The sequence below is a fragment of the Bubalus bubalis genome, chromosome 21, assembly GCF_019923935.1.
Source record: "Bubalus bubalis isolate 160015118507 breed Murrah chromosome 21, NDDB_SH_1, whole genome shotgun sequence".
Taxonomy (NCBI): Eukaryota; Metazoa; Chordata; class Mammalia; order Artiodactyla; family Bovidae; genus Bubalus; species Bubalus bubalis.
Window position 1 is genome coordinate 10507734 of NC_059177.1, and position 13013 is coordinate 10520746.

A 13013-nucleotide genomic window follows, 5' to 3' on the forward strand; every position below is an offset into this window, starting at 1 on the left:
AGAGGTCCCCACCCTCCCCTTGCTCAGATGTCTCAGGTGTTCATCACAACAGCCAAGTAAGGGCTGTAACAGGAGCACCGGTTCACAGAACATGCAAAAGATGCCCCACAAAGGTGAATAGATTTCTGACTGGCTACAGAATGGTGTAGGTGGTAGGAGCGTCAACGGAATTCTCTTGGCTCCAAAGGGCAGCCCTACTCTCCACACCAAGACCAGGACTCCTCTGGAAAACCCGGCCCTGGCTCATCTGAAAACAGCCTCAGTCTGAGGGATCAGGGATCATGTGGCATGCTCATCCCACCACGTGATCTAAAGCAGCTGATCTAGTTTTGCACGTAAGCCCTGGACCAGGCCCCCTGCTGCAGGCTGGGCTAGCAACAACCGCCCCCTCCACGAGGCAGGCATCCAGGCCAGCTTTGCACTGTGGGGATGTTCCAACTAATCGCTCCACCTTCCATTTCTTTATCTTTAAAACAGAGATAACAGCATCTACTCTGCTTCCCTCACAAGACTATTCTAGAATTAAATGAGGTAATATGCATGAACATACAATTTTAGAATATTTCGATTCATCATCACCTTAGCAATGGACTCTAAACCTAACCAAACTTGGTAGAGATTAGATTTATACCTTACCGAAAATAGTTAGCAACTATTCAGAAATTCACTGAAATTATAACTTTTAAATAGCCTGCTTTGCATGAGGAATACAAACTCTTAGAGAAAACTCAGTAAATTCCAAATCTGAGGGAGTCTGTCAATTAAAACAATTGTGAGTGAGACTGCTAAATAAATCAAGTCATGGCCCACCTTCCTTTCATTATTTAAAAATGATTTTAAAAGATCCCAGCTTGAAAGCCAGTAACAGAGGGAAAAGAAGCAAGGGGAACAAATCTCCACGGAAACAGAAATCAGAAGCCAGTTGGCAGCGCCATCTACAACCGGCAAGGCCCTAATCACAGGAAATGTGCAGCCTTCCCGAGGGAGCAGACCCCACGCCATTCCCCATGTGCAGACAGACAAGGGCCCAAAGTGAGAAGATGAGGAAGGAGGAGCAAGGAAAGGGCAAACTGAGGCTTCTCTTGAGTTCATTCCAACGAGTGGGAACTGAGAAGAGGGAAGGGGCGTCTGAGCCAGAACAGCTGTTTAGAAGGCTAAGGATCAGTGGGAAAGGCCCTGAATTGTTCCTCGGCCATTCATTTCATTTAAAAGTTAGTCCAGGTTGTCATATTTTAAGATAAATTTCAACACTGCTATAAAATGTAACTTGCTTAATCAAAAATGTGCAGTAGATGGAAAATGGCAAGGACAGGGCTGAACTGCACAGACTCAGGTGCAACACCGCCCAGCAACGACGGACCCACCCAGAGCATGCCTGTGACCCACTGAGTGGGGTCCGGACTTTTGTTAGGGACAGGTCACTGTCACACACCTCAGTCCCTGCATCAGTTTATCCCCGGGAGATGATGAGCCCTCTTTTCATTCCTAAAACCATAAACATCATTTCAGAGCAACAGGGACTCAAATGGAGCTCTATACTTGGGCATTCTGAAAGCTATTTCTGAGGAAAATAATAATGATTTTTCACTTTATCTTCAGGATACAAAAACAACTATGACTCCTTACTCTGTACCAAGTGTTTCACTTACATTTTACCTCTAATCAGCACCAGTAATCTTCAGTGGTAAAATTAACCTCATTTTACAGATAAGGAACAACTGAGGCACAGAAAGGCTAAGGTCACAGAGCAGCAGCTACCAGCTGCCTAGATACAGACCAGGGCCCTCCAGACCTGTGTACTCTCAGCTACAGCAAATGCCAGGCAGCGCACGCTGCCTTTAGCTAAGATAGAAACAAACTCAGGATTCTTTAAATTGGGGGGTCCCCAACCTTTGGAATCTAACGCCTGATGGTCTGAGGTGGAGCTGATGTAATAATAACAAAAATGAAGTGCACAGTAAATGTACCGCACTTGAATCATCCTCCAACAATCCCCCCTTCTCCACTCCCCCCACCCTCCCAGCCCACGGAAATACTGTCTTCTATGAAACCAGTCCCAGGTGCCAAAAAGGATGGGGACCACCGCTTTAAATGACCACCCTACTCTGACTTTCCTGATTTAACCAGAGTACTGATTCGCTCTGGCTGAAACCAGAGACTCACTTTTTCTCTTCTCTCCCAGGTGTCAATTATCTTGAAGCTTATGCCGCCATGGATTAGTAAAGAAAGCAAGCTTCGCTCAGTGCACTGCAGAGACCATCAGGACATGCATGCTTCCTGCATTTCCCAAACCTTCAGCAGAGCAGTTCCGGCTGCAGGACACACAGGCAGCCTGGGCACTTACGTACTCTCATGGCCCCGCTCGTTGATCTCCTCCTGGAGACTCAGAACACTGGTAAGGTTGATGATCCTTCTCCGGGGGGTACAAGCGGCTGTCATCTCCTTTCGGGATGCATCCTCCACCATTTCCACATCAGAGTCTTCCCGAGGTCTCTTTCTGCAAAGAAGATGAAGAACTGGCAGGTCAACACTATCTTTAAAGTTTTTAAAGTCAGTCAAATTTGGCTCGCATTTTGGAGAAGGAAGTAGCTTCTATGTGCCAAATCTGCACATTCTGGGGAGGCAGGGGGGCACCTCCCCATGAGGGAGCCAGTCAGATCAGTCTGTTCTCCTGGATACTGCTTCTCAGACACCTCTGGGGCCCAAGCAAGGGGCCACTGGACATGGCTCAGCCCAGAGACCTGCAGGGCCTCAAGCAAGTGTGCTGATCTCGCCACGTCTCATTCATTCAGCCCTCCATCCTCCACCTGGCCCTCCATCCATCACTGTTCTATAATACCGACCTCATACAGCCACGACAAAGTGCCTGCCCTCACCATGCTGGCTTTCCAGTGGGACAAACAGCAACAGGAGAAAGATCGTTTTAAGTAGCAACAAATGCTATGACGAAAATAAAACAAGGTAAGAGAATGAGGGGAGAAGGAAAGAACTTTAGATTAAATGGACAAAGACGGTCTCTGGTGAGAGGTGACATCTGAGTTGAGACCTCGGTGACAAGAGGTCAGAGAGTTCCTGGGCTGAGGGACTAGTTTGGCCAAAGCGCCACGAAGGGGAGGAGAGTGATGGGCTGGGGCAGCCAGGCTGGTTTCACCCCAAGTGGTTTTCAGCAAGGAGTGATGCACTCTGGTTCCTGGTTGAAAAAGATTTCTTTGCTGTGCAGTCAATGGCTCAAGGCGTTACCTTCCCAAGTGATAAACAGAAACGTCACACTTCCTGGCAGGGCTGTTAAGATCATGAACTGAGCTAATGCATGCAAAGTATCTGGCACACAGCGGATGCTCAGTAAGTGTTAGCATCCTTTATTATTCTCTGGAAACAAATCCTTAGGAGTCGTCTTGCTAGACTGACTTGGAAATGAGCAAATGGGGTGAAGTAACAGGCCCAAGTTCCAGTGGGCATTTAGAGCCAGGGTTTTGGTGGTCAGCCACCAGATGGACATGTGGCCTTGGGCAAAGGACTTCACCCAGAGTTCCAGGGACACTGCCTGCACACACTGAGAAAGGAATACGTACCTTACCGATTCCAGTGAGATGTCCTTAAAGCACCCACAGAGTGTACACTGAACACCAAAGAAAATATACAGATGGCCAAGCAGCACATGAAAAGATGCTCAACATCATTATTAGAAAAATGCACATCAAAACTACAGTGAGGTATCATCTCACATCAGTCAGAATGGCAATCATTAAAAAGTCTATGCACAATAAATGCTGGAGAGGGTGTGAAGAAAAGGGAACCCTCTTCAACTGTTGATGAGAATGTAAACTGGCACAGCCACTGTGGACAACAGTATGGAAGTTTCTTAAAACACTAAAAGCAGAACTACCATATGACCCAGCATTCCTACTACACTCAGAAAACCCTGAGTCAAAAAGATGCCTGCACCCCAGTGTTTACTGCAGCACTGCTCGCAGGAGCTGAAACATAGAAACCACCCAAGCAGCCATCGACAGAGAAACGGACAAAGATGCGGCACGTGTTTATATACAGGGAGTATTACTCAGCTGTAGAAAGAAATGAAATTGGGTCATTTGTAGAGATATGGATGGCCACACAGTCTATCATACAGACTGAAGTCAGAGAAAAACAAATACTGTACAGTAATGCATATATGTGGAATCTAGAAAAATAGTAAAGATGAGCCTATTTACAGGGCAAGAATAAAGACACAGAGAACAGATGTGGGGACACAGGAAGAAGGGGAGGGTAAGTGTGACATAAATACATTACCATGAGTAAACCAGATAGCTGGTGGGAAGCTGCTACATGGAACAAGGGGCTCAGCTCAGTGCTCTGTCATGACCTAGATGGGTGGGATGGGGTAGAGGCTCAAGAGGGAGGGGGTTTACGTATACAATTAGCTGATTCACCTTGTTGTACAGCGGAAACTAACACAAGATTATAAAGCAAATATATTCCAATTTAAACAATTAAACTGACAGTCATTGGTCCAGCTGTTCCTGTCCCCCTCTCTCTAGCTCTCCACCACTAGCCCATGCGCTTTAGGAAGTTTCATAATTTAAACTGAGAAACTCTGCTTCTTCTGAAAGAAATGACAACTTCCGGCGAGACGTGGAGAAGGATGAAGACTCCTCCAGGTATTTTAGGTCCCCGTTCCCAGCCACCTCTGCTGTTGAGGCTTTACTAGAATTCACTATTAAATCAAATGATAAATATGATTTTTTTCCTGAAATGTTTTCAAATAATGTTTGGAATCATGAACATTTAAGGTATTTCAAAGGCCACTGTGACGGGTGACTCTCAAGCCGTGGTCAAAGGCAGACAGTGGACCATCCCACTGGAGGGAGATGGTGAACAGGCAGAGAGAAGGTTGCAAGGAGTTTGTGACAGTTCCAGTTAGAAGGCAGTTTCAGCAAAGAACAAAGAAGGCCAGCTGCCTTTTGCCCAAGATCATACCTGGGGTTCTCGGGGCTGGAAGAGGGCCCTCTCTTCTCGGCCAGGTCTTCAGCCCTCATTGTTGCATCGTCCTCTAAGGCCTGACTCTTCGCAGCCACTGCAGCAGGAGCTGGGAGCTCAAGCATCTCCTCGTCCTGCTGCCTGGTCCCGCTGCTCGAAGCGTCTGTCCTGTGCTCCGGGACGACAGCCTGGGGCTGACTGGACAGGGCGCTGCTCACAGGCTGCAGGAAGGCATCGAGCTTCTGTTCCCGGCAGTCTGTGCGGACCATCTGGTGGGCATACACTCTGTCACCACTTCTGGCAGTGGATGATGAGGTCACACTCGCTGTGGATTTAACTGCTTCCCCAGACGGGCCAGTAAGACCTGGCAGTAAAGTCTGTGCCAAAAAAGAAGGCGGTGGGAAGATTCAGAATAAGAAGTAGAGAAGTACAGGCCCCAAAAGGGAGCAGAAGCTAGAACCAGGTATAATTATCACTACAGAATTATTACAGAAGGAATTCTGACCAAAATTTGAAGTACAAAATTAAAAATACACAAATATAGGGACTTCCTTGGTGGTCTGGTGGTTCCCAATGCCTGGGTTAGATCCCTGGTCAGGGAACTAAGATTCCGCACGCCACACAGCATGGCCAAAAAAGTAATCAAGACGGAAATAGACAATATAAAATCAAGAATTCAGCAAAATCCTTACAATTTAAAAATTGGTTTGATATAAAAAATACTCATGTAAAGCTCATATGTTTTTGTCCATTTTTTGTTGCCATAAGAGATTTACTGTGGTAAAATATGCATAACATAGAATCTGTTTAACCATTTTCACGTGTACAGTCCTGCAACAGTAAGTACACTGACAACGTTGTGCAACCATCACCCACCTCCACCTCCCAAGTGGAAGCTCTCCCCTAGCTTCTGGCGACCACCTTCCGACTGTCTATTTGTAAACATACGTATTTCCTACTTCTGTGCACTGGTAAGGCCTGGAAGCAGTAACCACCCAGCAGCAATGAGAAGCACCCCCCACCCCTCAGTCCCAGATTATAGTTTCTAAATACCATTCCCCCACTAAAATAAAGCAGTTCTTTGGAAAAGTGGCCAATTTCAGGACATGGGCTGGGAAACTATACAGTGAGCCTACAAAAATCCTATCTCATCAGAAACAAGGAAATTATCAAAGATTCAAGCAATTGGGTTAAAAAGACAAGAGCACCAGCCTGAAGTGGTTTCTGCTGGTCAGGGATGGAATAATTTAACTACAACTAGTTGAATTATGATGCTTGTTAACATCTATGACAAAATACTAGAAGAAAGAGAAAAATGGAGAGGAAGAAAGGAAAGCAGGAAGGAGAGAGATGAGATAGGCAGAAAAAAGTCATTAAATGGACATTGCTAGGACACCAACCCATTTCCCTGCAAACTGATCACCAAAGGCAAAGAACTCAGCATTTATCTTTTCTTTCTGGCATAAACTATTTCAGGATAACCTAATAACTAACAAACGAGTGAAAATTATTTGCTACAGAAAAAACTGGTTTATTAATAAAGAAGAAATGATAAAATCAAGAAAATCATAATCTCACAATCTTAATGAAATAACTGGCTCAGGCAATGACCATCAAGGAATGGTGAAACTAATCACTAATGGTGACCCTCATGGTGAAGGAATCAGGCTGTCGGCAGCTGAGCCCACTGATGAACCTTACCACAGCGATACTTACTTGCGATGTACTTACTTCATCTGCCTGTGCAATCCACAGGTGGGTTTGGGGAGGCAGAAACTAACAAAACTACTTTGCAGAGTCACTTTTAAGTCCAGAAAAGTGAAACACCTTGTCCAACATAATGGAGCTGGAACAAACCGCAAGCACCACCAGGGTTCCCAATTTTCACACCGAATGGCAACCCAGCAAACCAGGGCTGCTGTTGCCCTGGCCCCAGGAGCGAAGTGCAAGGCCCAAGCTGGGGAGCAGGAAGAAGGCAACCCAGGGCCAAAAAGTGAGGAGCCAGGGCAAGAAGGTGTTCTGAAGACCCCAGGGGAGCGGGGACAGTCTGAGTTTGGAGATCTTCACCCAGAACAGTACACCAACAGACAGAGGCGGGTCCTCTGATCCAGAAACCCACCTTCCTTCTAAAGACACACGGGTCAGAACCCACGCGGAGTTATCTCGGGAAATAAAATGGAATCTAACAAATCTGCCTCATGCAGGACAGGACAAGCAGGGAAGTTGAGAGGTTCTTTTTCTGGTAGAGCCACAGACGCCTCCTGGGACTCCAGTGAACCCCTTCCTCCAGGCCTCTCCTCCCCTTCCCACCAGCCAACTAAGGCCCAGGTGCTGGCATTTCCAGATTTCAACTATTGATCAGTGATCAGAGACATGTCCTCTGTCCAGGTTCCCTCCTCACTTTGCCCAAGTCACTGTGGGTTTCCATCCGCTTTCCATGCTGCAGCCAGAGAGCTCTCCGTAAAATGCAAACCAGGTCCTGTCCGTTCCCATCACATTGAAGTCTACACTCCTTACCTTGCTGATGAAACCCCTCGAACTGACCTGAACTCTGCAGTGAGCGTAGGCCTTCACACATGCCCAGTGTTGCTTAACCCCACCTACGCGTGCCCATGCCTGGCCAAGCTTTTAAAAACCACCGACGCCCAGACCCACCCCCTGAGATAGATGTACTGGTTCGGGGAGGGCCCAGGTGATTCCCATCAGGCAGCCAGCATGGAGAACGCTGACAGCACACTCAGCATTCAGATCCTCAACACTCTTAGCTTGCAGCCCTCCCCCACTGCCTGGCCGAGCCTGTATCCTCCTCTCCTCTGCCAGAAACATCCTGCGCACCCCTGTCCCCTTCTGCCCATCTAACTCCTTCTCAGCCTTGGGGCCCAGGCTCCACATCCCTTCCTTCATGTCTCTGAGGCTCAAGCCTGGGACAAGAGCCCCCTCCCTTCCAAGTCTGCTTTTCTCTCATGTGGGATGTGGACTCTAAACCGTGGGTGCCTCAGTGAAGGGAGGAATCCGTCTCTGCTGCAACCCCAGCAGCCCATCAGGGGGCTTCTGTGGGTATCTGGGGAGGGAGCAGTCAAGGGCACTGAGGCTGAGTCAGCAACGATGGATGAAAACCACCGACAGTTATGGAGCCCTTCCGTATCAGCACCCGCTCTGAGGGTTCATGCACACCCCCCAACAACCTGCAGGTGTGCAGGTCCCCAGGCAGGCGCGGCTGCCCCAAGGGCACTCTGCTCACTGCTGGAGCCCACACCATCCCCATCGAGGCTCTCTGCAGGTAACCAGGAATGCTCTTGGGAAGGCACTCACCTGCTTGGCCATTTTGAAAATTTTCAAAGAAGCAGGGCTCACAGAAGCCCACTTCCTGCTTACAGGACCCAGTGTGATTTAAGGGGGAAAAGGCTCCATCTCTCTAGTTGTGGTGTCCACTGTGCTTCTGAGGAACCCACTCTCACTACTCTGGGCAGTCACCTCAGAGCTGCAACCAGACACTGGAGATGGTACTACCACCTGCTTATTGTACAGATGGGGAAACTGAGGCCCCAGAGAAGGGGAGCAGTTTATAATCAATGTTCTTAGAACCTGGATAATTGTACTAAGTTGAATGGTGCCAGGTCCTGGACCAGACATTTTCCACTTGCTGTTCACCAACCACTTATAACTGTCCTTGGGTGTGGGGGTGACCAGCTCCATCTTTACTGAGGGAGATGTGGCGGTCAGGGAAAGTCAGTCACACAGTGGTAACAAGGCTTGACTAAAGGCCCTGCCCAGGGCCCTGCCCCTGCACTCTGCCCCAGATATGGGGGATCGGCCTCCTCTGAACGTCTCCAGTGGGGAATGCAGGGGAGAGGCGCCCCACTCTGTTTCAGACAGCCCCTTTTCCTAGGAAGGTGGTCTAAGGCCCCCAGAAAGAGGCAGAGACAGAACTCGGGGCCTTACGACTCCATGCTCAGGACTAACACTGTGAACCTTCAGAGTTGGGTTCAAGAAAGGTGCTGAAAGAAAACTATCAAAGTGGGACTTCCCTGGTGGTCCTGTGGTTAAGACACTGAGTTTCCACTGCAGGGGGCATGGATTTGATCCCTGGTCAGGGAACTAAGATCCTGCATGCCGCAGGTCATGGCCAAAAAAAAAATTATCAAAGTAAGTAGAAAGTCCTATAAAGCAACAGTGAAATGTCTGGGCGCTCCTGGGTGACAGGGCACATTTTCGGTGGCAAAGGCACGGGGGAAAGAGCTGGGGCCGCGCCCCCACCTGGGTGAAGTAGGTCCTGGAGGCGTTGGAGCCCAGGAGCCTGCTCTCGATGTGCTGCTGCAGCCGCTCCAGGATGCTGTCCTCGTGCAGGAAGTGAACCTCGTGCTTCGTGGGGTGCACGTTGACGTCCACATTCTGGGGGCTGATTTCTAGACTGGCAGGAAAAAGGAGAAGAGTTACATAACACAGTGAGAAACGCGGGGGAAATTCACTCACAGTCTTTGCAGTGGGCAGGAGACTTGGGGAAGCCAAATGATGCAGTAGTTAAGGCTTCAAGGTCAAATCCGAGTGACCTTGGTTCAAATGCTGACTCTGCTACTTGAGAGCTGAGTGGCTGCGGGTAGGTTACAGCATCTTTCTATGCCTCGATTTCCATGCCTGCGAACTGGACCTAATACATGTTGGGGATTAAATTCACGTAAAGCACTTAGCATGCACCCGGCACATTTATCATCCATCAGCTGTCATTACCATCACTCCAGAGCTAGCGGAATTTCTCATTCCATAACTCACGGCCGAGGCATTTAACAATTAGCTGACCAGCAACCTATTAATATGTCTCTTGTTACCCAAACTTTATAGACCAGAGTGTTTCAATATTCATGTACATAACAACTCATCAATGACAGGTGTCAGTTAGTTTCTGCAAAAATTCCCCAGTCAACAATGTGTTAATGTCTCAGGACGGTTCTCCCATATGTAACCATGAACCTGTCCCTACTTACTGTTCAGTATTATGTGGAGATAAAAACATATACAAAAAATAATAAATGTGAGAGAACTTTCTAACATTAAAATGTTGCATAAAAGTCAGTTTAGAGGCTGTGCCATCAACTTACTGCCTCAGGTCAAAGCCAGCATCTATCACTGCAAGCTCTGATAAGGGAGCGTGGCAGTGTGAAGTGTGGTCGGTAGAGGGCGCTGGACGGACCCATAGGAGAAAAGGGTTTCTCTGCCAGGTTAAGGCAGGTTCCTCTTGGTTCAGGGGCAAGGCGATGTTCACTTTGTTCCACCAACATACTGCCTGGCACAAGGGAAGCTCTCGGTGGGATTCTACAGCACAAGTGAATAAATAAAGGAAAACTGTGCCTTTTACCTGTGAAAAGGGCCAGTGGGATATGGGGTTCACTCTCACTGGGCTAATTAACAAGTCCATGGCTCTTTCAGAGAGGACAGCTGGACAGAATTTCTCTTCCCTATGAGTCTTGGGTGAGGAATTCAGTGCTGCCTTACCTGAGGTACAGGAACGGGTGTGTGCTTTTGGGCAAATACGCTGCATACACCGTTTCTATGGCTTTTCTTAAGGAAGCTGACTCTACCAGACGATCTAGAAAATAAAAGGCGATCAGCTCCTATGTGTCTTAAAGGGTGAGGTGACAGGTGCACACCAATACCATGCCAGGACATCAGCTCAGGAAGAACACGGCTGGGGTGACATCCACATCAGTCCCCCTTTACCATCATGATCCCCCAGCATCTCACTGGGGGCGTGGGGCTCTCCTCTCACCAGAGCAGCAGCAACAGCCAATTCTGCCTCCCTGCTCCTTTCCTCACCCCTCCCCGGCAGCCCAGGCAGACCACGTGCCCCCGCTCAGAACCTCATTCTGCAAATACACACTCCGGGCTACAAGCAGGGAAACAAACGCTGGTGAATAAAACTAGTTCCAGCTCCCCGTGGTAAGGGCCACCACTGGAGCCGGCGTGCTGAACGGTGGGGCAGGCGGCAGCCACACTGGCTCAGGGAGCTCCAACACTGGGGTAGCTGAACAGAGACTTAAGGGCAAGTGCATTTTCCAGGCACTTCAGGGGGTACAAATCTCTGACTGCATGCTGAGAGTAATTTAGGAGATGAGGTAGGCTTGAGAGGGTAGAAAACGATAAAAGCTGGAGAGATAAGACTAAAATCAGAGGAAGATCTATTTTCAAACAACACGGCTCTCTTTTCTCCCCAGACTCTTGACCTGTTGACAATCTACTTCCTGACCTGGTGAAGCAGAGGATATGTCACATCTTTTTATTTCCCATGAAAGAGAGGCAGTGATCTTATGAGCGAGGAGACTATTATTCTGAGTGCTCACTACGTCACCCACAGCTGCCTCGGTGATGTCGCTGTGCTGCGTAACCTAACAAAAGGGGCCCTCCACTGAGGTTTCTGAACTTGAGACACGCTGGAGGAGTGTTCTTTGTCCCTGCCACCCGAGGGAGCCTGCCCAGTGTGTAGGTAAGTGAACGACACACGTTAAGAGTCTAACCTAACCTCTAAAGAGTCTATAAATAATAAATGCTGGAGAGGGTGTGGAGAAAAGGGAACCCTCCTCCACTGTTGGTAGGAATGTAAACTGGTTCAGCCACTACAGAGAACAGTACAGAGGTTCCTTAAAAAACTAAAAATAGAGTTACCATATAATCCAACATCCAGAGAAAATGAAAACTCCAATTCAAAAAGGAACAAATGCACCCCAAAATTCACAGCTGCAAAGACATGGAAGCAACTCAAATGTCCATGAACAGATGCGTGGACAAAGAAGACATGGTGTGTATTTCTGTATAAGCGTTTACAGTGGGAATATTAGCCATAAAAAAGAATGAAATATTGCCATTTGCAGCAATATGGTAAATGAAATAAATCAAAGACAAATTATTCTATTACTTTTGTGTGGAATGTAAAAAATACTACAATTGAACTTATTTACAAAACAGAAACAGACTCACAAACATAGAGAACAAACTTACGGATACCAATGGAGAAAGGCGGAAGAGGGATAAATTAGGAGCGTGGGATTAACCAATACACACCACTGTATGTTAAACATACAACACAGATTTACTGTATAGCACAGGGAACTATATTTAATATTTTGCAATAACCTATAATGGAAAAGAATCCGAAAATATATACGTGTGTAACTGATTCACTTTGCTGTATACCTAAAACTCATACAATACTGTAAATCAACTACACTTCATTTAAAAAAAAAAAAAACCCTGCCTGCACCTAATACACCCCCTCCCTGTGCCCTGCGGGGCAATTTCCAACAGTGGGTCTTGATGTAAGAAGAGAACAAAGGTCTGCCCTGGGCCTGCGGGTAAGGCCCTGAGGCCGGCAGGGAGGAGGCCGCACTGGCTCATGGGGGCTGGGATGCCCTCTCCTGGGCAACCTCTCAGAGGCAAGAACCTGACTCCGCAACCGGCAGCCAACCCTGAGCACGTGTGAGAGGACTAGGGAGACTCAGGGCAGAAACTGTAACTACTTCCTAGTTAAACCACATTTCTGCATGAGGTTTCCCTGGGTGTAATCAAACCTGTGGATAAGAAGTTCCTCCATGGCCCCTTCAAGTTCCCTGTGGAGCGATTTCTCCACATAGCTCCTTCTCACTTACGGTTGATGAAGAGTAAGAAGATGCACTTCTTCACTGAATAGTTTGCATTGGATATGTAGCCATTCATTTTGAAGGCAAGGGTTTTATCCTCACATCCAACTTCTATCAATTCTCTGGTTAGAAAAATGAGAAATTTTTAGGCTTTTCAAAAAACTGGAAAATTCAAACACTCTAAAGAATCAGAGCTGGAAAAATCAGGGCTCCTTCCCATAAACTGACTCTGCCAAGTGTGGATCCCAGAGACTTGGTTCATTAAGATCGTCCAGGCCCACCCACCCATTTGTCTATCCAACCTCTCACCCACCCATCTGGCCATCCATTCACCCACCTAGCTACTATTTTCAAGCATTTATGATATGTCAATCGTCACTGTCACTGTTGGGACATGGCAAGTCAAGT

General features: G+C 47.6%; 1 protein-coding gene across 1 annotated transcript in view; it reads right to left on the reverse strand.

The window, feature by feature from the left end:
• Positions 1-13013, reverse strand: part of MLH1 (mutL homolog 1) — a 90147-nt gene that overhangs the window by 62187 nt on the left and 14947 nt on the right. Inside the window, exons 9-13 of the mRNA XM_006077048.3 lie at positions 12615-12727; positions 10468-10561; positions 9235-9388; positions 4978-5354; positions 2349-2497 (exon numbers count right to left, since the gene is read on the reverse strand). Coding sequence (XP_006077110.1) covers positions 2349-2497; positions 4978-5354; positions 9235-9388; positions 10468-10561; positions 12615-12727 — 887 coding nt within the window. The remainder of the gene's footprint in view (positions 1-2348; positions 2498-4977; positions 5355-9234; positions 9389-10467; positions 10562-12614; positions 12728-13013) is intronic.